Here is a 22,987-nt window from a genome sequence, read left to right on the forward strand (position 1 = left end):
TTAAAATATGTTTTGTCAAATATAGAGAACTAATATTTGCATATATTACATTTTGTCCTTACATAGGCCTGTTAACTGTTTCATATGTAGGCGTTAAAAATATACATAAATACTGCTTGCTCTGTGGTCCCACAGGGAGAGCAGGCTTTTGATCCAGCTCTAACTAATCAAGCTCATTGTTGAATAAGTGTTGGACTGGAACAAAAACCTGCAAACAAGTTACGAGTGCCCAGTACCATGACTGACGAATACTCCAGAGCCAGCTGACAACCATTACTATGGCGTGAAGGTGTGCCGGTTGTTTCAAATGGGGCACACGAATTATTGTTGACGTTACATGAATGTTATAGTAAATAACGTGAAGCTAGCCGGCTACCTTCATGCGACTCAGTGGTTGAAGACATGCAGTTGAATAGTGACAACATTCCTTTAAAACTAACTAAATTAAAACAATTATTATTGTTATATAGTTTAATCAATCAGAAAAAGCAAAACTCGCGTTAGCTAGCTGTCGACACATCCGTGGCAGACTGACCAATCACGTAGTCGAGAGATGTGACACCAGTCGAAACAATAAGTTGCCCGTTTTGAATCGAAGGTCTTGTGCCAGGTATTGAAACTAGTTTGCTTCGTGATTTCTTCTGAAAACTGGTGGTATTGCACGGTAAACGGTCCGCGGTGGGTTTACCCACGCTCATCTTGGGGGCCGCCATGCTTTTTTCCCCCCGTGGTGACGAATGTTGATGTTTTGAAATACATCAACCCAATCAGAGCTGGGATTGCTCAGTCGCTACCAATCACAGAAGCAGTTGTTAGGTAGCGTGTCTGTGTGAGGGCAGCTTCGGCGCTGGATAGCGGTGAGTTGATTATCCAAGAAGACAAATACATGTTTTAAATGTCTATTACCATTTAGTGAACGTATTTTGCTGAATAGGAAGCTGCGATTCTGTGAAATAAAGACATAACTCTGATTTACAACAAACTGATGGTTAGGAAAGTCGAACATGCAGATGGGGTTCTGTTTGTGAGTTGCCTTTGTTTTGCCCAGTCTTCAACCTTACAAAACGATTACAGCTTTGTTTATCTTTAGATTAGGGTTACACTAATGTATTTGAAATACAATATCCCAGCCTGCCAGCCCATTTTGCATTCTAGTGAATACGGTCATCGGTCTGCAATGTGGATAGACACTTAGCTTTCAAATGACACACATGTAGACTATTCGAGACTAGAAAGTAGCAGACTATGACCTTCAAACGTAGGCTTTTATAGATCTATAATATTTGATTTGCATAAATATTGCATATAGCCCAGGGCTCTCCAAACCTGTTTCGGGAGAACTCCGTCCTGTAGGTTTTCGCTCCAACCCTAATTTAGCCAACTGAATCCAATAGTTGGCTGCTTAATAAACCAGGTTAGTTGCAACTGGGGTTGAAACAAAAACCTACAGGAGGGTAGCTCTTCGGGAACAGTGTTAGAGAGTCCTGATCCAGCCTAACAAAGATTTAGATCTATGTTTTATCATATCTGTTATGAAATCAGCCAAATGCATGTTGCAATCATGTTGTTCTAATCATCAGAAAGAATCCCTTTTGTCATCTTTCGTCAATCTTTCATCTTGGCTATATTTTAAAGAGGCTGCTCAAAGCCTCAAACCAAAAGTCCCCCCTTTCAGACCTCATGCCAACTAGTATTTTGTGATACATAAGCTAGTAAAGTTCTCTTTTTGTCTTTTTTCTTTTCTCAACCTTTGCAAGGTCACCCTCCCTGATGCCTGGACAGCCATTTGGTCAAGAACCTAAACTTACATGAAGTTAAATGTGTGCATGTGTAACATCACAACCTTCCTTATACCCCAATTTATTCATCTTAAAGTGATTATTTGAACTATTGGACATTATGTTTATCATGTTCACAAGCACTTTACTACTTAAAGATACTGTAGTAGGCAGCAAGCAGAGGGCCACATCAGCCAGCAAATGAGACAAGTTTCTGGTCATGTGACCTTGGGGCAGAGCCATGGCGATGCCAGGACTTAATTAGTGAGGTGCAACGTCTACACATATAAATGCAGCCTAATGTGTAGAACTGACACAATTTCCTATTCTACATGACATTAAAAAATCATGCCTGTGACAAGACACTAATTTGCTGAGCAGGTGTGGGGTGGGTGGAAGGGTTAAATCTAGCATGACGGGGGTGGGGTTGGGAGGAATGGCTATATGTTTCCAGTCGGCCCCAGTTTGAACTGAAGTTTTGGGGATTGTAACATTAGTCTTCAAATTAGCCTTTGTCTTTGTCTCTCAGGCTGCTTTCCTAATTAGACTCAGTGTTGTCAAAACAAGGAGCTGTTGGACAGTCTGATGAAGGAGACTAGTCTTTGTTAACCTCTGTCTCTCTCATATTGTGACTCCAGTCATCTCAGGTCAGGGTCTGACCCCTCGCAGAGGGAATACAGACCGAGTCTCAGCTAACTTTCCCTGTCACACAGACCCAATACTATAAAACAGAGGTACAGTAGCTCCTGGTAGAATTTGTCCTTAGACACCGATCTGGGATCAGTTAACCTTCCCAAATCGTAACCATACCCATTATGAGGGAAAACGTAAAACTTTAGACCAGTGTCTATGGGAAACTTCATCCTACTCCAGAGCGCTCTATGAGCACTGCAAGAGAAGAGGCATGCCTCTCATAGGGAGCTGTATGTGTGGTGGGTTAAGATGAGAGAGACTTACAGCTCAGTAAGGATGCTGTTATGCTCTAGACTAGAAGTGATGGCCCAACTGCTCACTTTACAAAATGCTCTTAGCAGAGGCAGTCCTGTTGTTGTGACAGCGCTTTGAGGTAAATATGGGCTGACAGGAGACCCGGGGAATATAGCCAGGCCTTCTACTGACAACACAGGGCATTGTGCAAGACCCACAAGAGGTAGGCTGGATCTAAGAGACATCTAAAAATGAAAACGATAAAATAATTGACTGTTTAATGTATAATAATAAGGGTATTACCAGGGGTTAGGATATAGTGTCACGTTTCATCACTATTGAATTGTAGGAGAGGCCAATGTCACTGGGAAAATCAATCCTTATTATTATTATTTATTTTTTTATCCCCTTTTTATCTTGTCTCATCGCTGCAACTCCCCACCGGGCTCGGGAGGCGAAGGTCGAGCCATGTGTCCTCCGAAACATGACCTGCCAACCTGCGCTTCCTAACACCCGCCAGCCGCACCAATGTGTCGGAGGAAACACAGTTCAACTGACGACCGAGGTCAGCCTGCAGGAACCCGGCCCGCCATAAGGAGTCACTAGAGCGCGATGAGCCAAGTAAAGCCCCACACCGGCCAAATCCTCCCCTAACCCGGACGACACTGGGCCAATTGTGCGCCGCCCTATGGGACTCCTAATCACGGCCGGTTGTGATACAGCCCGGAATCGAACCCGTGTCTGTAGTGACGCCTCTAGCACTGCGATGCATTGCCTTAGACCGCTGCTCCACTCGGGAGGCATAAATCAACCCATTTTGAAGTGAATAATTCCACCACGTCTAAATTCCCAATTTAACCCCGGGGCCTACTGTATGTGGCCTTACAAGTCAATGTGTGGCAGTAGTATCAATATGACTGCCAGTATTTCTAAAATAACATCTCTTTCCCTCCTTTTTGAATGTCATCCGTCCCTGTGTATTATTTATATAATATCAGTTTTATCCATCAGTGTATCTGATTGGGCCATATAATGCAGGCAGTCATAACATGTCAGCCTCTTCCGATGTATATTGTTCTGGTTTCTCCAGTCTTATTCCGCTATCGCGCTAGCTGTGTGTCACTGGGAGAGGGAATAGAATGGCTGTGACTAGAGGGGAAGTCAGATCTCCATCAATGAACTCCATGTTTGTTTGAGTAGCGTTGAAAGGAAAGAAATGTTCTTAGGGTACATGGACAATTAGTGGGGCCAGGGTTTTTCTTCAGGCCGTTGTATTTTTGTACTTTTTTCCAATAGCAATTTTTTCAAAATGTCTATATTTTTGGCTTTCTTTGAATTTTCAACAGCTGCCGAGTGAATCATTTATAATGACTAGTTCTATATTAGTGAATGTTTAGGCTATATTGCAAATCATACGTCTATAAATACAGTACATGTCCAGCTCACTATGGCCTGATACGCATAGACCTATTCTTCTGACATGATGGGTGGGGGGACGGGGACGTTAGCGGGGGGGGGGGGGGGGGGTGCTCTGTTGAGGTGTCTGAGTCATTGGCATGAACACTGACCTAATTGTGAAAGCAATACAAGACCCTGATAAGATCAGTCCACTCTTTCAACACCGGCCCAGCACCACACACAGCAGCCAGCGGCCAATACAATAAAGATTAGTCACCAGTATTCTATTCCGTGTCATTGTATGGGGACATGGGCCCAGCAGCCCCAGACACGTCCGTTTCAATTCAAAGCAGTCGTATTCATATCACTAGACTGTTATTTGCTCTGGGCTGACCCATTGATTGCTGGCTCTAAGCCTCTGACTCCTCAAATAGGCACCCTGCTCAGCTGTTTGGCGGCTGGGTTGCTGCTAGCAACAATGAAAAGAGCAATGTGGAGATCAGTCTGTTCAATCATCTCTGTGTTCAGGAACAGGGGAGAGGGGGGCTAGATGGCTACATTGTAAAAGGCTGTGACTTGTGATTTGTTTTGCATCTGTCACTCTCGGTCCCAGACAGGTGTCTGTTTCTAAAACAGTAGGATTAGCTCTGATTGTGCTGATAGTTGCCCACAGATCCCTGGTCAGTCCCCCTTTAAAACTCACATTAAGATCAAATCGAGCTTTAGCACCCACCCTTTCACTGCCTTCTGCTGCCCAGAGAGGGGACATCAGAGGTGGCATTCATTCCCTCCCCATCTGGGGTCCACAGGGAGAAGCACCATCTCTGACATGGGGTCTGTAAGCCTCTTAGCCCTCCAGTGGCCCAGCCCTCTTTCAGCCCATGTTTTCCTAATGTAGGCTTGTAAAGAGAGCAAGGGCCTTGTAGACTGTTTGAATTGGGACTCCCTTTGTGCTCCTAATAGACTGGTCATGTTTGATAATGACTGCCTTCGTAGAGTGAAACCTTTTTCTCTAATTTGATTAGATCCCCATTAGAGACAGCTAGTCTTCCTGGGGTCTGACACATAGGACTAATGAAAATACATTACACACAAAAATACTTTACAATGGACATACATGTAAAACATAGACATTACAGACTTTTATATAAAACAACTGTTGGAGACCAGGGGCGGTGATTCCAAGGAGGAACCTACTGCAGTCCCTTGTGGATCAGGTGGTAGAGCATAGCGCTTGCAACAATAGGGTTGTGGGTTCGATTCCCACGGGGGACCAGTAGGAAAATGTATTGTGTACTCACTACTGTAAGTCGCTCTGCAGAAGACCGTCTGCTAAATGGTTCTGGTTCTAATATCCCTATTCCCTCTGTTAGAAGCCCCCTTCTTACTGACTGGTAATGACGATATAGGCCTTGGTCTAGGCCTTGGTCTATTTAGGCCTAGTTTTGGTTGTATGATTGTTTTTAGTGTCACACTGTGCTCCATGTTGACTCTTGTATCCAGTCATACAGTTGACACATTTAATTAAGTTCTATGTAAATTCTGCTGCTTGTGATTCCTGAACTATTGTCTGAATGTTGTCCCCCAGTCAGTGATCATAGAGGTAAAAGACACCCAATGGGTCTTTTCTATTCACTGGTGGATTTGGGATCCCCTGTAATTGCGCTGTCGCTGGGAGCCATGTGACTGTAGGAGGCCGGCGGGTGACTGTAGGAGGCCGGCGGGTGACTGTAGGAGGCCGGCGGGTGACTGTAGGAGGCCGGCGGGTGACTGTAGGAGGCCGGCGGGTGACTGTAGGAGGCCGGCGGGTGACTGTAGGAGGCCAGCGGGTGACTGTAGGAGGCCGGCGGGTGACTGTAGGAGGCCGGCGGGTGACTGTAGGAGGCCGGCGGGGGACTGTAGGAGGCCGGCGGCTCTGTGAGCCTGTAGGAGGCCGGCGGCTCTGTGAGCCTGTAGGAGGCCGGCGGCTCTGGGAGCCATGTGACTGTAGGAGTCCAGCTGACACAGATGGTTCCACTCAGATGCTGCTACCACTCTTTGTTTTTCCAGGAACATATTTGGTGTGTAATCCTGGATTAACAGACAGAGACTTAGAGTTTAATGTCCAGCTGAATGTCAACAGCTACCCCAAAGACACAGGCAAGGTATTATGGAGGAGATAGCCTAGTGGGGTTTGTCCTAGACCCACAGCCAGGGGATCGGGGGGTAGAGATCCTATCAGATGTCTCTGGTGGTGTGTCCCAACTCATTCTCAATCCCAATTTGAGTTCCTTGTGTAATGTAACACACACACCCCATGGGTGACAGAGACTGCCAGATAAAACCAGGTGGCTGCATGTGGCCTCTCTCTTGATATCAGTCACTGGCCGTGTGATCTTATTATGTTAAGACTCTAATCCCTACCTATGATGAATGCACACCGGAATGGAGGGATGAAATGGAGAGATAATGAAGGAAATAGGGGATTGTACACTGGTTTGGGGGATATGGCTGTGTGATGTTGTGATATTCCTAAATGTTCTCTGATCCTTGATACTCCATGATAGGTGTTCAGAGGGCCCTCTGTACAGGCCCTTGATTTAGTCTGTTGTGGTGGGATCCAGTTCTATTCTAGGTTCCTGGTAGGACTGGACTGACCTGTGGATTCAGTTCTACTCTAGGTCCCTAGTAGGACTGGACTGACCTGTGGATTCAGTTCTACTCTAGGTTCCTGGTAGGACTGGACTGACCTGTGGGATTCAGTTCTACTCTAGGTTCCTAGTAGGACTGGACTGACCTGTGGATTCAGTTCTACTCTAGGTTCCTAGTAGGACTGGACTGACCTGTGGATTCAGTTCTACTCTAGGTTCCTGGTAGGACTGGACTGACCTGTGGGATTCAGTTCTACTCTAGGTTCCAGGTAGGACTGGACTGACCTGTAGGATTCACTTCTACTCTAGGTCCCTAGTAGGACTGGACTGACCTGTGGATTCAGTTCTACTCTAGGTTCCTAGTAGGACTGGACTGACCTGTGGATTCAGTTCTACTCTAGGTTCCTAGTAGGACTGGACTGACCTGTGGATTCAGTTCTACTCTAGGTTCCTAGTAGGACTGGACTGACCTGTGGATTCAGTTCTACTCTAGGTTCCTGGTAGGACTGGACTGACCTGTGGGATTCAGTTCTACTCTAGGTTCCTAGTAGGACTGGACTGACCTGTGGATTCAGTTCTACTCTAGGTTCCTAGTAGGACTGGACTGACCTGTGGATTCAGTTCTACTCTAGGTTCCTAGTAGGACTGGACTGACCTGTGGATTCAGTTCTACTCTAGGTTCCTGGTAGGACTGGACTGACCTGTGGGATTCAGTTCTACTCTAGGTTCCTAGTAGGAATGGACTGACCTGTAGGATTCACTTCTACTCTAGGTCCCTAGTAGGACTGGACTGACCTGTGGATTCAGTTCTACTCTAGGTTCCTAGTAGGACTGGACTGACCTGTGGATTCAGTTCTACTCTAGGTTCCTAGTAGGACTGGACTGACCTGTGGGATTCAGTTCTACTCTAGGTTCCTAGTAGGACTGGACTGACCTGTGGATTCAGTTCTACTCTAGGTTCCTGGTAGGACTGGACTGACCTGTGGGATTCAGTTCTACTCTAGGTTCCTAGTAGGACTGGACTGACCTGTGGATTCAGTTCTACTCTAGGTTCCTAGTAGGACTGGACTGACCTGTAGGACCAGGGAGCTGCTATGATCAGAGAAGTGCACACAAACTGGGTTCACTGCTGTTTGTCAGACCCTTTTTCTCTTTCCTCCAATAAGATCATATCTTCACAGTGACACACATTCAGAGACAATCACACACATTCACCACAGATTATTGCAGGACTCCTAGTGTAGAGGCAAAGACATGGCAGGGTGGAGGGATGAAACATGACCAGGATGTAGCGATAGAGGCAGTGGTATATGCAGTAGGATGTAGGGATAGAGGCAGGGGTATATGAGCAGGATGTAGCGATAGAAGCAGGGGTATATGCAGCAGGATGTAGCGATAGAAGCAGGGGTATATGCAGCAGGATGTAGGGATAGAGGCAGGGGTATATGAGCAGGATGTAGGGATATAGGCAGGGGTATATGAGCAGGATGTAGGGATAGAGGCAGGGTTATATGAGCAGGATGTATGGATAGAGGCAGGGGTATATGCAGTAGGATGTAGGGATATAGGCAGGGGTATATGAGCAGGATGTAGGGATAGAGGCAGGGGTATATGAGCAGGATGTAGGGATAGAGGCAGGGGTATATGCAGCAGGGGTATATGCAGTAGGATGTAGTGATAGAGGCAGGGGTATATGCAGTAGGATGTAGTGATAGAGGCAGGGGTATATGCAGTAGGCATGAAAGGTGGAGCAATATCAGCAACAGGATATGGATTCAGTTTGTATTTTGGGTGAGAGGTGGGAGAAGAGTATCGTGTGTGTTGAAAGGGACAGAGGGGTAATGGGATTAGGGTTAACGCCTTTCGCGGGCGCAGGGAGAGCCACCTGACACTCGGTCTGTTGGGGACCTGGGGATTGTGGGGGATGGGGTACAGGACGCGGGGGTCTAATCCATGTCCGTCTTTGGGAAGTCATTCCCAGAGCTCTGAGGATTTAGGGCTTTGGTTTCCGCTCTGCTAGCTTTGGTTAATAATGTTATTGGTGGGATGTGAGACATGGAGAGAAAGAGGGATGAATAGAGAGAAAGAGAGGAATTCATTACCCTGTGGTGGTCTTGCAGGACAGAGTCCTAGCCAAAAGCATGGTGTCTGAATATAGCCAGGTGTGATATGATCTATAATGTAGCCTACACCTCTAAACCCTCCCCAGAACACATACATCTCTAAACACTCCCCAGAACACATACATCTCTAAACACTCCCCAGAACACATACATCTCTAAACCCTCCCCAGAACACATACATCTCTAAACCCTCCCCAGAACACATACATCTCTAAACCCTCCCCAGAACACATACATCTCTAAACACTCCCCAGAACACATACACCTCTAAACACTCCCCAGAACACATATACCTCTAAACCCTCCCCAGAACACATACACCTCTAAACCCTCCCCAGAACACATACATCTCTAAACACTCCCCAGAACACATACATCTCTAAACACTCCCCAGAACACATACATCTCTAAACACTCCCCAGAACACATACATCTCTAAACACTCCCCAGAACACATACATCTCTAAACCCTCCCCAGAACACATACACCTCTAAACCCTCCCCAGAACACATACACCTCTAAACCCTCCCCAGAACACATACACCTCTAAACCCTCCCCAGAACACATACATCTCTAAACCCTCCCCAGAACACATACATCTCTAAACCCTCCCCAGAACACATACACCTCTAAACCCTACCCAGAACACATAGTCTACTGGCTGTGTAACCTACTTTGTAATCCCTCCATCAGGATGTACACTACCGTTCAAAAGTTTGGGGTCACCTAGAAATGTCCTTGTTTTTGAAAGAAAAGCACATTTGTTTTGTCCATTAAAATAACATCAAATTGATCAGAAATGCAGTGTAGACATTGTTAATGTTGTAAATGACTATTATAGCTGGAAACGGCAGATTTTTAAAAATGGAATATCTACGTAGGCGTACAGAGGCCCATTATCAGTGACCATCTCGAATCCCACCGCACCTTCTCCGCTGTGCAATCTGGTTTCCGAGCCGGTCATGGGTGCACCTCAGCCACACTCAAGGTACTCAACGATATAATAACCGCCATCGATAAAAGACAGTACTGTGCAGCCGTCTTCATCGACCTTGCCAAGGCTTTCGACTCTGTCAATCACCATATTCTTATCGGCAGACTCAGGAGCCTCGGTTTTTCGGATGACTGCCTTGCCTGGTTCACCAATTACTTTGCAGACAGAGTTCAGTGCGTCAAATCGGAGGGCATGCTGTCTGGTCCTCTGGCAGTCTCTATGGGGGTGCCACAGGGTTCAATTCTCGGGCCGACTCTTTTCTCTGTGTATATCAATGATGTTGCTCTTGCTGCGGGCGATTCCCTGATCCACCTCTACGCAGACGACACCATTCTATATACCTTCGGCCCGTCTTTGGACACTGTGCTATCTAACCTCCAAACAAGCCTCAATGCCATACAACACTCCTTCCGTGGCCTCCAACTGCTCTTAAACGCTAGTAAAACCAAATGCATGCTTTTCAACCAGTCGCTGCCTGCACCCGCATGCCCGACTAGCATCACCACCCTGGATGGTTCCGACCTAGAATATGTGGACGTCTATAAGTACCTAGGTGTCTGGCTAGACTGCAAACTCTCCTTCCAGACTCATATCAAACATCTCCAATCGAAAATCAAATCAAGAGTCTGCTTTCTATTCCGCAACAAAGCCTCCTTCACTCACACCGCCAAGCTTACCCTAGTAAAACTTACTATCCTACCGATCCTCGACTTCGGCATTGTCATCTACAAAATGGCTTCCAACACTCTACTCAGCAAACTGGATGCAGTCTATCACAGTGCCATCCGTTTCGTCACTAAAGCACCTTATACCACCCACCACTGCGACTTGTATGCTCTAGTCGGCTGGCCCTCGCTACATATTCGTCGCCAGACCCACTGGCTCCAGGTCATCTACAAGTCCATGCTAGGTAAAGCTCCGCCTTATCTCAGCTCACTGGTCACGATGGCAACACCCATCCGTAGCACGCGCTCCAGCAGGTGTATCTCACTGATCATCCCTAAAGCCAACACCTCATTTGGCCGCCTTTCGTTCCAGTACTCTGCTGCCTGTGACTGGAACGAATTGCAAAAATCGCTGAAGTTGGAGACTTTTATCTCCCTCACCAACTTCAAACATCAGCTATCTGAGCAGCTAACCGATCGCTGCAGCTGTACATAGTCTATTGGTAAATAGCCCACCCTTTTTCACCTACCTCATCCCCATACTGTTTTTATTTATTTACTTTTCTGCTCTTTTGCACACCAATATCTCTACCTGTACATGACCATCTGATCATTCATCACTCCAGTGTTAATCTGCAAAATTGTAATTATTTGCCTACCTCCTCATGCCTTTTGCACACATTGTATATAGACTCCCCCTTTGGTTTCTACTGTGTTATTGACTTGTTAATTGTTTACTCCATGTGTAACTCTTTGTTGTCTGCTCACACTGCTATGCTTTATCTTGGCCAGGTCGCAGTTGCAAATGAGAACTTGTTCTCAACTAGCCTACCTGGTTAAATAAAGGTGTTCTCAACTAGCCTACCTGGTTAAATAAAGGTGTTCTCAACTAGCCTACCTGGTTAAATAAAGGTGAAATAAAAATAAAAACCATCACTCCTGTGTTCCAATGCCACGTTGTGTTAGCTAATACAAGTTTATCATTTTAAAAGGCTAATTGATCATTAGAAAAGCCTTTTGCAATTGTTAGCACAGCTGAAAACTGTTGTTCTGATTAAAGAAGCAATAAAACTGGCCTTCTTTAGACTAGTTGAGTATCTGTGCTTTTCAGCATAGAAAGAAATGTGTTTTTCTTTCAAAAACAAGGACATTTCTTAGTGACCCCAGACTGTTAAACAGTATGTGGAAGTCCTTCTCACCAGGACTAGATCAGGGAAACATTAGATGTATTATCTCTACCATACCTTTTATCATGCAGTTGTTGTTTCTGTTTAAATGTCCCTTACGTTGGAAAAAAAGGGTATTTCAGTTTTTTTTGAGTGTGTGTAAAGATTGAGTCACTCTCTCCCCATCCGGCAGGTTGCGTTCTGAGTAAAAGTCAATACCCTGAGTGGTGCTGCAGTGTTTGTTCAGATGACACACTGTTATCTGTGTGTGTGTGTGTGTGTGTGTGTGTGTGTGTGTGTGTGTGTGTGTGGCACTCAACAAAGACTACGCGTTCCATTTCCATGGCTCCAGAACTGGATAACTGTCCTGAAGACCCTGGTCAGCATGGCTGATGCAGTGTTAGGGACTGATGCTAGTATGAAGCTGTACTGTAGACCCTGGTCAGCATGGCTGATGCAGGGAGGGCAGTGATAGGGGACTGATGCTAGTATGAAGCTGTACTGTAGACCCTGGTCAGCATGGCTGATGCAGTGATAGGGACTGATGCTAGTATGAAGCTGTACTGTAGATCCTGGTCAGCATGGCTGATGCAGGGAGGGCAGTGATAGGGACTGATGCTAGTATGAAGCTGTACTGTAGACCCTGGTCAGCATGGCTGATGCAGGGAGGGCAGTGTTAGGGACTGATGCTAGTATGAAGCTGTACTGTAGACCCTGGTCAACATGGCTGATGCAGTGATAGGGACTGATGCTAGTATGAAGCTGTACTGTAGACCCTGGTCAGCATGGCTGATGCAGGGAGGGCAGTGATAAGGACTGATGCTAGTATGAAGCTGTACTGAAGACCCTGGTCAACATGGCTGATGCAGGGAGGGCAGTGATAAGGACTGATGCTAGTATGAAGCTGTACTGTAGATCCTGGTCAACATGGCTGATGCAGGGAGGGCAGTGATAAGGACTGATGCTAGTATGAAGCTGTACTGAAGATCCTGGTCAACATGGCTGATGCAGGGAGGGCAGTGATAAGGACTGATGCTAGTATGAAGCTGTACTGTAGATCCTGGTCAACATGGCTGATGCAGGGAGGGCAGTGTTAGGGACTGATGCTAGTATGAAGCTGTACTGTAGACCCTGGTCAACATGGCTGATGCAGTGATAGGGACTGATGCTAGTATGAAGCTGTACTGTAGACCCTGGTCAGCATGGCTGATGCAGGGAGGGCAGTGTTAGGGACTGATGCTAGTATGAAGCTGTACTGTAGACCCTGGTCAACATTGCTGATGCAGGGAGGGCAGTGTTAGGGACTGATGCTGGTATGAAGCTGTACTGTAGATCCTGGTCAACATGGCTGATGCAGGGAGGGCAGTGTTAGGGACTGATGTTAGTATGAAGCTGTACTGTAGACCCTGGTCAGCATGGCTGATGCAGGGAGGGCAGTGTTAGGGACTGATGCTAGTATGATGCTGTACTGTAGACCCTGGCCAACATGGCTGATGCAGGGAGGGCAGTGTTAGGGACTGATGTTAGTATGAAGCTGTACTGTAGACCCTGGTCAACATGGCTGATGCAGGGAGGGCAGTGTTAGGGACTGATGCTGTACTGTAGATCCTGGTCAACATGGCTGATGCAGGGAGGGCAGTGTTAGGGACTGATGCTAGTATGAAGCTGTACTGTAGACCCTGGTCAACATGGCTGATGCAGTGATAGAGACTGATGCTAGTATGAAGCTGTACTGTAGATCCTGGTCAGCATGGCTGATGCAGGGAGAGCAGTGATAGGGACTGATGCTAGTATGAAGCTGTACTGTAGACCCTGGTCAGCATGGCTGATGCAGTGATAGGGACTGATGCTAGTATGAAGCTGTACTGTAGACCCTGGTCAGCATGGCTGATGCAGGGAGGGCAGTGTTAGGGACTGATGCTAGTATGAAGATGTACTGAAGACCCTGGTCAACATGGCTGATGCAGTGTTAGGGACTGATGCTGGTATGAAGCTGTACTGAAGACCCTGGTCAGCATGGCTGATGCAGTGTTAGGGACTGATGCTAGTATGAAGCTGTACTGAAGACTCTGGTCAGCATGGCTGATGCAGTGATAGGGACTGATGCTAGGTATGAAGCTGCTAGGCTGGTATGTTTGTCCGTCCCCTGCAAGGTGTCGATTGGTCAATCTCACACAGGGTCAAAGGTTAAGCTGGTTCTGTGATGTCAACGGGCTGTAGAGCCCCTGAGAATGAAACACCAGGGAGTGTGATACTAGTCTGCACTGCACACTACTCCTAGAGCTGCTAATAGACTAGCTGCTGTGACAGCTCACCCCTCACCTGTCTGTCCCCTGAATGAAGCGCTGTAATGATGTGTGTTGTGTTTGTGTAGGTGGTGAGATGTTCCGCAGTGCGCTGGGGAAGACCCTGGGCTTCGTGGGATACACCATCCAGTACGGCTGCGTCGCCCACTGTGCCTTTGAGTACATCGGAGAGTTTGTTGCGGTGTGTAGGATACTTTTCTCTCTGCGGACATGGTCTGTGAATTCCTGAGTAACAACTTCAATGTCTGTGAATTTACCCACAGTGCTCTGGTCCTTCTATGGAGCCCACCATCACAAGCCACGACGTTGTCTTCTCAGAACGGTTGAGTCGCCATCTCTGCAGAATCGAGAAGTGAGTTTTAGTTTTCAACTTGAAATTCTCAAAGTTGTTAAAATAAAACGTAGTTTACCCTGAGTGGTGTCTTTTTGCACCGTAACCCCTTGATGTTCTCCCTGATATCTGTGAATGACATCACACCCCATGGATCCTGTCTTCTCTGTCTGCAGTGGTGATATAGTCATTGCTAAGAGTCCATTTGATCCACATATGAACATCTGTAAAAGAGTCATCGGTTTGGAGGGAGACAAAGTCTGCACCAGTGGCCCCTCAGATGTCTTCAAGACCCACCAATACGTAAGTATTCATCAACAGTCATGTCCCAGGACTCTCAGCCACATGTAAAGTATTCATCAACAGTCATGCCCCAGGACTCTCAGCCACATGTAAAGTATTCATCAACAGTCATGCCCCAGGACTCTCAGCCACATGTAAAGTATTCATCAACAGTCATGTCCCAGGACTCTCAGCCACATGTAAAGTATTCATCAACAGTCATGTCCCAGGACTCTCAGCCACATGTAAAGTATTCATCAACAGACATGTCACTGGACTCTCAGCCACATGTAAAGTATTCATCAACAGTCCCAGGACTCTCAGCCACATGTAAAGTATTCATCAACAGTCATGCCCCAGGACTCTCAGCCACATGTAAAGTATTCTACCTTTAGTTTACCAGGTAAGAGTATTGAGAGCACATTTACAACAACAACCTGGAGAAGACTTTGACGAGGGCTTGAAATGAGCCAGTAAAGCAATACATTCTGGATGAACGATTAAGCCTTGTCAAGACACTTCATGTTGTGTTTCAGATAGTCTCTCATTTCAGTCAATCATCTTCATAAGTAGCCAAACCCCTGTGTCTTCAACTCAATCCCAGTGTGTTCTGGGTGTTTAGATTCCAGACCAGGTACATCCATCTTGTGTCGTCAGTCCAAATATCATCCTTTGACAGCGACTGCATTTCCTCAGAGCCGTGGTTGTGGTGGAACCACTGTCATTGCATTCTTATTACTGCTCCCCCCGGCCACGCCGCCCTCAGCCACCGCTCAGCCTGCCAATCTCTCTGAAGCCTGTTAGAGTTAGTGCCAACCGAGTGGACAGGTTGATGGGTGGGCTGAGGTGTTTGTGTTGTGTGTGTACACACCACACTCTGTGGACGTATAGGTGAATGTAACCACACACAGGATGTGCTGGTGTCATCCAGGAAATGAAAGAAACTCATTTTCCTCTGGGAACAGGTTTCATCTCTACACACAGGCAGTAAAGCTATATTGAACAGGTTACTGCAGAACAGGTTTAATCTCTACACATGTCTTGGTCAAAGGTCTCAGCCTACAGATGTACTCTCTTAATTGGATCACTCTGTTGGCGTAGAAAATGCATACATGTCTATTCAAGTTTTAAAACGTATTCTAATGTTTGTTATTCACACTTTAAAATGTCAGACTTGATTTACCCTTATTTAAAATGTATCAACCCATACAAAAATGTCCGTTCATTTTAATCCACATTTCCTGTTTACTGCAGGATTATTTCCCTGCCGTGAGAAACTGGTCAAATTAAGTTGGCAGATCGGTACCTCTGAAATGTGTCTCAGTGCAAGACATAGGTCAACAATGAATAAGACCAGACCAATCTCTGTAGGGTTTCCCCTGTCAAAACACACACCAAAATGTCTGTCAACACAGTTGGTTGTGGTGTTAATGAAATAGAAGCCTTGTGTGACATAAGGCATCCCACCATGCATGTTTTTGTTTGTGTGCTATACGAGAGCCTGTCCTCACCTCCTCTTTCTTCTGACGGGCTGGCAGGTTCTTTCCTCCCACATTGATGATGAGGAGATTGTCACCTCTTAGGAGTCTTTCCTACAGTATGTCTGCTGCATTGTCACAACAAAGACATTTGATCCATGATATGATGGTGGGTGTCTTTGAGAGAGACAGAGGGGGAGAGCGAGCCTTCAGAGTCTAAAGCTATCCCCTCCATGTTAGACAAAACACTGTACCTCAATGATATTAATCTAATGATCAGAGCAGGGTGAGGCCTTAAACAGCACTACCTCAATCATGTTATCTTAATGAGCGAAGCAGGGTGAGGCCTTAAACAGCACTACCTCAATCATGTTATCTTAATGAGCGAAGCAGGGTGAGGCCTTAAACAGCACTACCTCAATCATGTTAGCTTAATGAGCGACTCAGGGTGAGGCCTTAAACAGCACTACCTCAATCATGTTAGCTTAATGAGCGAAGCAGGGTGAGGCCTTAAACAGCACTACCTCAATCATGTTATCTTAATGAGCGACTCGGGGTGAGGCCTTAAACAACACTCTACCTCAATCATGTTAGCTTAATGAGCGAAGCAGGGTGAGGCCTTAAACAACACTCTACCTCAATCATGTTATCTTAATGAGCGACTCAGGGTGAGGCCTTAAACAGCACTGTACCTCAATCATGTTATCTTAATGAGCGACTCAGGGTGAGGCCTTAAACAGCACTCTACCTCAATCATGTTATCTTAATGAGCGAAGCAGGGTGAGGCCTTAAACAGCACTCTACCTCAATCATGTTATCTTAATGAGCCACTCAGGGTGAGGCCAGACCAGGCTGTTGAACGGCAGACTTCACTATCCAGGTGAGGTCAGCTTTCCCACCTTGACACGTCTCTGACAGGTACACATAGCCTCGCCCCCACCCCTTCAACCACCCAACCACAGAACAGGTTCCATCACTCCCTCTGAGTCCCATCACAACACAGCCGCCAGGTTGAGCTGAGATACGCCACTCAACCCTAAACCCTAGCTGGGCACACAGTCTGACTGGATGACTTGGCTGGCTGGAAGTGTGTTGTGGAAAGTAACAATGTCTGTTGATTATGGTTTGGCTGAGCGCTCTCATTCTGTTCTGGTGACTCAGTGTAGGGAGTTGGGAGAGGGCATGTCAGACTCGGGGCTTAGTGTCATGGAGAAGTAGGTAAACAGTTCATGAGGAGTGTTTGCTTCTCTGCCTGTCAATCATGCAGGTGCTTATCCTTGACATCCTCTCTACCTTCACTCAACACTGGTGTGTGATCCATAAATTAGTTTTCAGAGACTGCTGTGGTTATGATGGCCTGCGGTGAGCTTGCAGGTGTTTAATCAGAGAAGAAGAGTTCCACCAACTATGACTGGGGACAGAATTTGAACACGTCTACCTCGTTCCAATACCTCCAGTATCATACCCCTAGGTAATAACCAGATCCATTTGAACATGTCTACCTCGTTCCAATACCTCCAGTATCATACCCCTAGGTAATAACCAGATCCATTTGAACATGTCTACCTCGTTCCAATACCTCCAGTATCATACCCCTAGGTATTAACCAGATCCATTTGAACATGTCTACCTCGTTCCAATACCTCCAGTATCATACCCCTAGGTATTAACCAGATCCATTTGAACATGTCTACCTCGTTCCAATACCTCCAGTATCATACCCCTAGGTAATAACCAGATCCATTTGAACATCCAGTGCAGGTAAAATGAAAGGAGAGGTTAGTTCTACCCTCTGGTTAAGTTAGGGTTCAAGAGGAGAACGTCAGGGACATCCGTTTCTACAAATGATAGAGTCTGGCCTCTCTTTACACCATCTTAGTCATAATAAAGTGTACGATTCTGACATGTGTTAACCTGCAAGGTGATGTGTGAACCCTCGGTCTTTCACCACCATAATATACTGCAATAATAATATATGTCATTTAGCAGACGCTTTTATCCAAAGCGGTTTACAGTCATGCATTCATACATTTTAACGTATGGATGTCCCAGGGAATCGAACCCACAACCCTGGCTGTGCCAGCACCATGCTCTACCAACCTTTTAACAATAACCAATGAATTACCAGTTCATTAGTGGTAAATAAATCTGACTATAGATTTCAGAGGAGTAACTTTGCGATGTCTGTGGCTAGAGACTCCGTGTGGAATGTTCTCTACAGGGTCATTAGTTTGATGCTCCGAATCAATCAGAGCTTTGGTGTTTGTCTGTGTATTTGTTGATCACTCTTGATTGACTCGCAGCAGATCGATCTAAATTGATTGACCTTGTTAGTAGTGGACAGAATGGAGTCTAGATCCTGAATAGAGTTGACCTATACCTTGATGTTGGATTAGTTAGGTAGTTCCTCCAAACCTTCACTCCGTGGGCCCTAAGCTTTAACCACCACTAATGTATCCTACCTAGTGTTTGCTAAACTCTGAGGCAGTGTAATGGACTCAGATTAGACCTTCTGCTAGCCTAAAAAGCACTTTCAGTAACGACATTGTCATGTGTTTCTATGGAGACTTGAACCCGCTTTGAAACCAGAAGTAGTCTGAACCTGTGTTCAAGCAGCCGCCCCTTTTGTGTCTCCTAAAACATAGATGAGCGTGCCTACCGACAGGGTCGTGTTGATGATATCACACCCCTGACCTTTCTGAGCAGGACAAAGGCAGTGAGTCAGTCTAAGATGGAGGCTGAGGCTGGAGCATAGCAGGGGCTTATGGTCCAGCAGATGACAAACGGTGCCGGAGTTCCTCTCTGGTCCCCGTGTGCTTGGGAGCAGCCATATGTTGCCATGCTACTGAGGGGTAATGGTGGGAATGCAGCAGGCTGACATATGCTTCTCAGATGACTCCTTTAATGACATTGGTTTGTGTCGTCGTTGTTCTCGGGGGCCGAGTTGTTTACCTCGTGTTAGGTCAATATGTCACTGCATCACAATTAGTGTCAGGTCATCTGGCTCATCTATGGAATATGAAACACAACACAATGCATAGGTTAATACTGCATAATGATTCTGGATGTTGGGACGATTGCGATACGATGGACGCGCACAATTGGAATCAAGACATCAGTGTTTGCGTCTCCCCCCTCACCCTCTGATAATGTTCTCATCGGATTTCATCTCCCTCTCCTTTTCTCCCCAAGACTTTGTTCATTAAAAAGTTAGGCAACACAAACACAGTTGCAGATTGTGATGCCCATTATGACAATATAATGTGTTGTTCATCCTGTCTTCACATATAGGAGGGACGAGGAACTTAATTAGGGCCTTGACAAGATTACTCTAGTAAAGTGATGAGATGAATCATAATTGGTGTCACTGTGGATTAGCGCTCGCTCCGATTGGCCACCCCACTGTCAGCTCAGGCCTCACTAGTGGAGACCAGTGGACGATTCTGACTGAAAATGTTCAGCCCTGGCCCCTCTCTCCCCCCCCCCCTCTAGATCTCCCTTGGTAAGAGGGGGTTAGATCTCAGCCAACAGCCTAATGGCCCCTTTTGAAGTCCCACTAAATCCCCCTGACCCTGCCCCCGTTACACATGACCCCTTGCTCCTATGACCGTCCGGGGCTAAAGGAGGACAGACCAGGGGTTGACGTTAAGTTGGGGTGAGGGAAGGTAGGGGGGGGATGTTCAGTTGGGCGACGCGGCTGAGGTGGGCTCTCTTTACATAGTGGAGGGTGCTGGCGCTGTATTGTCTCACTCCTTCATGTAAACAAAGTTTAAAAGCCAGGTCAGGGAATGGTGGTGTTTACAGTATAACTGGCTGTTGCAGTTGTCGTGGAACAAATTCAATATTTTCTATCGATGTGTTTTTTCCTGTGTCATCCCGTGGGTGTGTGACTTGCTGTGGCTGTGTGTCTTGCTGTGGGTGTGTGTCTTGCTGTGGGTGTGTGTTTTGCTGTGGGTGTGTGTCTTGCCGTGGGGGTGTGTCTAGGTTCCAAAAGGGCACGTGTGGCTGGAAGGGGATAATCTTAGGAATTCCACAGACTCCAGGAGCTACGGCCCAGTTCCCTATGCCCTGATTCGAGGCCGTGTCTGCTTAAAGGTAACGAGGGGAACATCGCCGGACCCATCTCACATTCATTTGAACCTTTAGAGTTAGTATAAGGGTCTGTATAAAGAGTTAGTAGAATGGTCTGGTCTGTATAAAGAGTTAGTATAATGCTCTGGTCTCTGAAAAGAGTTAGTAGAATGGTCTGGTCTGTATAAAGAGCTATTATAATGGTCTGGTCTCTGTAAAGAGTTAGTAGAATGGTTTGGTCTGTATAAAGAGTTAGTTTAATGGTCTGGTCTGCGTAAAGAGTTTGTATAATGGTCTGGTCTGCATAAAGAGTTAGTAGAATGCTCTGGTCTGTGTAAAGAGTTAGTAGAATGCTCTGGTCTGTGTAAAGAGTTAGTAGAATGCTCTGGTCTGCGTAAAGAGTTTGTAGAATGCTCTGGTCTGTGTAAAGAGTTAGTAGAATGCTCTGGTCTGTGTAAAGAGTTAGTAGAATGCTCTGGTCTGTGTAAAGAGTTAGTAGAATGCTCTGGTCTGCGTAAAGAGTTAGTAGAATGCTCTGGTCTGCATAAACAGTTAGTTTAATGGTCTGGTCTGTATAAAGAGTTTGTAGAATGCTCTGGTCTGCATAAACAGTTAGTTTAATGGTCTGGTCTGTATAAAGAGTTAGTAGAATGCTCTGGTCTGTGTAAAGAGTTTGTATAATGTTCTGGTCTGTATAAAGAGTTTGTATAATGTTCTGGTCTGTATAAAGAGTTTGTATAATGTTCTGGTCTGTATAAAGAGTTTGTATAATGTTCTGGTCTGTATAAGGAGTTTGTATAATGTTCTGGTCTGTGTAAAGAGTTTGTATAATGTTCTGGTCTGCATAAACAGTTAGTAGAATGCTCTGGTCTGTATAAAGAGTTAGTAGAATGCTCTGGTCTGTGTAAAGAGTTTGTATAAAGTTCTGGTCTGTATAAAGAGTTTGTATAATGTTCTGGTCTGTATAAGGAGTTTGTATAATGTTCTGGTCTGTATAAAGAGTTAGTAGAATGCTCTGGTCTGTGTAAATAGTTAGTAGAATGCTCTGGTCTGTGTAAATAGTTAGTAGAATGCTCTGGTCTGTGTAAATAGTTAGTAGAATGCTCTGGTCTGTGTAAAGAGTTAGTAGAATGCTCTGGTCTGTATAGAGAGAAATCTGTGCCACGTTTACGATATCACAGCGTCCTTTTGACTTTGCCCAGGGCCATGGTGAAATATGAAATGCCTTGCACTGAAATTGATTGTAGGTTTACTGTTGCTTTGCCTGTATTCAAAATATTCCTTATTCCCCATTCTGTGGCAAGTTGAGTTAATGCAAACACTCAAACAAGTTGGAAGTTCAAGACAGATCTGTCTCGTAGACCAAGGCCTGGGCAACCTATTGTCTAGCTGTCCATTCTGCTGTGTTGTCATGTCACTGGATGTCATAGCAACCATGACCCTGGAAACAGGTCAGACAACCTTCTGTCTGTTTGACTGGACAGCAGCCGTCCACTGGGGGCCCAATGACGAGACCTGACGACAGTTTTATGAAGTCGCATACATCATTTAAATCCACGTTACCAAGCGTATCCAGGAAGTGAGGATGTTGGAATAGTCTTGATAAACACATTATGTAATTGATAAATGTTGTTTGTTCTTCTTTTATGAGAGCCCTAGTACCCTTTTAACCCAACGTCTTCTGTCTTCTCCTTTGTTTGTTTTGGTGTTTTTCTCTCTTTCCAGCTCTGGCCTCTACATCATGTTGGTGCCCTCAACCAAAGTCCCACAGGACGAGTCGTAAAAAGGAGTGACTGAGTCTACTGATCTGTGTACATGCATCATTTTGTAATATTTTCTAATTAAAGGCATATTTATCTTGAAGAATTTTTCCCTCTCAATTTGACTGACAATTTGAGTTCATTTGGGTTGAATTGTAGGGTGTGTTTGAGTCAAAGGTGAAAATCCATAGATAGTTGGATCTGCAGGTCGATAACGTACCAGGCATAGTAATCTGGGGGTTCCAGTGTGTTGGCAGGAGCAGCACCCTGCTCTGTGAGGAGGGAGTTAAACTGTGCCTCTCTGGAGCTGCTAGTGGTAGAGGAGAAGGAGAGACTTGTTGCTCTCACGTTCCACTTTAGTGTGATTTTGGACTAACAGAAGAACTCATCTCTGACCCAGCTAACTCAACAGATTACAGTGAATAGCTGAATTCCAGCATCCAAGAAGTAGAGGCCATTCATTTAAATCAGTTGAATTGTCCTGGAATTGACGTCTTCTGCCACTGTAGATCTGAGATGCCTACTTTTAGAATCTCTACGTGTATAATTGTCTGGCCCACAATGCAGGGCGTGCTGTATCTATCATCCCTGACAGACATGGAAAATGGGGGTCAAGAAGGATCAAAGAAGCTCAACATCTACAAAGGAATACAAAAAGTGTTATTCATTCCATCTTTACCTTTTCTCACTGTTGTGGTAAAACAAAAGCTTTTCTTGGCGATTAATATTTCATTGGGCCAACAAGGCAATTGGACAAATGTTAACATTTCCCATTTAGCCATTCAATATTTATAAGCACTTAGTAAGGCAAAGCTCACAACTGAATAGTTAGTGTATACACTCTACACTACTATTCTATTGATGTGGGGAGGAAGAGAGATGTTTGGCATTTTGGGGAATGCTTTGCAATCTGTGTGACAAGTTTTCAGGGTCAACTGCAAATACACAAAATATCTTTCAATATCAAACCTGTAACATGTGCAGTCCGCCAGCACAACGTGCTCTCCATCCGCCGCTGACAATATGACTGCATACAGGGCGTTCAGAAAGTACTCGGATCCCTTAACTTTTACCAC

The 22,987-nt window shown here is 45.7% G+C and overlaps 2 protein-coding genes across 4 annotated transcripts in view; one reads left to right on the forward strand and one right to left on the reverse strand.

The window, feature by feature from the left end:
* The window catches only part of LOC116373006 (elongator complex protein 4-like), a 45,513-nt gene extending 44,789 nt beyond the window's left edge, over positions 1-724 (reverse strand). For 2 of the 3 annotated variants that reach the window (XM_031821626.1, XM_031821627.1), the window contains exon 1: positions 536-724. In XM_031821626.1, the coding sequence (XP_031677486.1) occupies positions 536-713 (178 nt within the window). In that variant the 5' untranslated portion in view covers positions 714-724. Of the gene's footprint in view, positions 1-376; positions 477-535 lie in introns of those variants that run through there. The other variant, XM_031821628.1, reaches the window with a different exon arrangement.
* Positions 314-22,014, forward strand: LOC109876769 (mitochondrial inner membrane protease subunit 1). Its single transcript, XM_020469156.2, has 6 exons — positions 314-857; positions 14,058-14,170; positions 14,253-14,341; positions 14,497-14,623; positions 20,065-20,175; positions 21,877-22,014. Exons 2-6 carry the CDS (start codon positions 14,066-14,068, stop codon positions 21,946-21,948), a joined length of 504 nt encoding a protein of 167 aa, XP_020324745.2. The 5' UTR covers positions 314-857; positions 14,058-14,065; the 3' UTR covers positions 21,949-22,014.
* The last annotated feature ends 973 nt before the right edge of the window (positions 22,015-22,987 follow it).

The sequence above is a fragment of the Oncorhynchus kisutch genome, unplaced genomic scaffold (genome assembly GCF_002021735.2).
Source record: "Oncorhynchus kisutch isolate 150728-3 unplaced genomic scaffold, Okis_V2 scaffold4001, whole genome shotgun sequence".
NCBI classification, from domain to species: domain Eukaryota; kingdom Metazoa; phylum Chordata; class Actinopteri; order Salmoniformes; family Salmonidae; genus Oncorhynchus; species Oncorhynchus kisutch.

Excerpts from the sequence above, each read along its gene's own strand:
- LOC109876769 (XM_020469156.2), top strand. The coding sequence starts at position 14,066 with ATGTTCCGCAGTGCGCTGGGGAAGACCCTGGGCTTCGTGGGATACACC. Across the intron at positions 14,171-14,252 it reads ACATCGGAGAGTTTGTTGCG|TGCTCTGGTCCTTCTATGGA; the intron begins GTGTGTAGGATA and ends ATTTACCCACAG. Across the intron at positions 14,342-14,496 it reads CATCTCTGCAGAATCGAGAA|TGGTGATATAGTCATTGCTA; the intron begins GTGAGTTTTAGT and ends CTCTGTCTGCAG.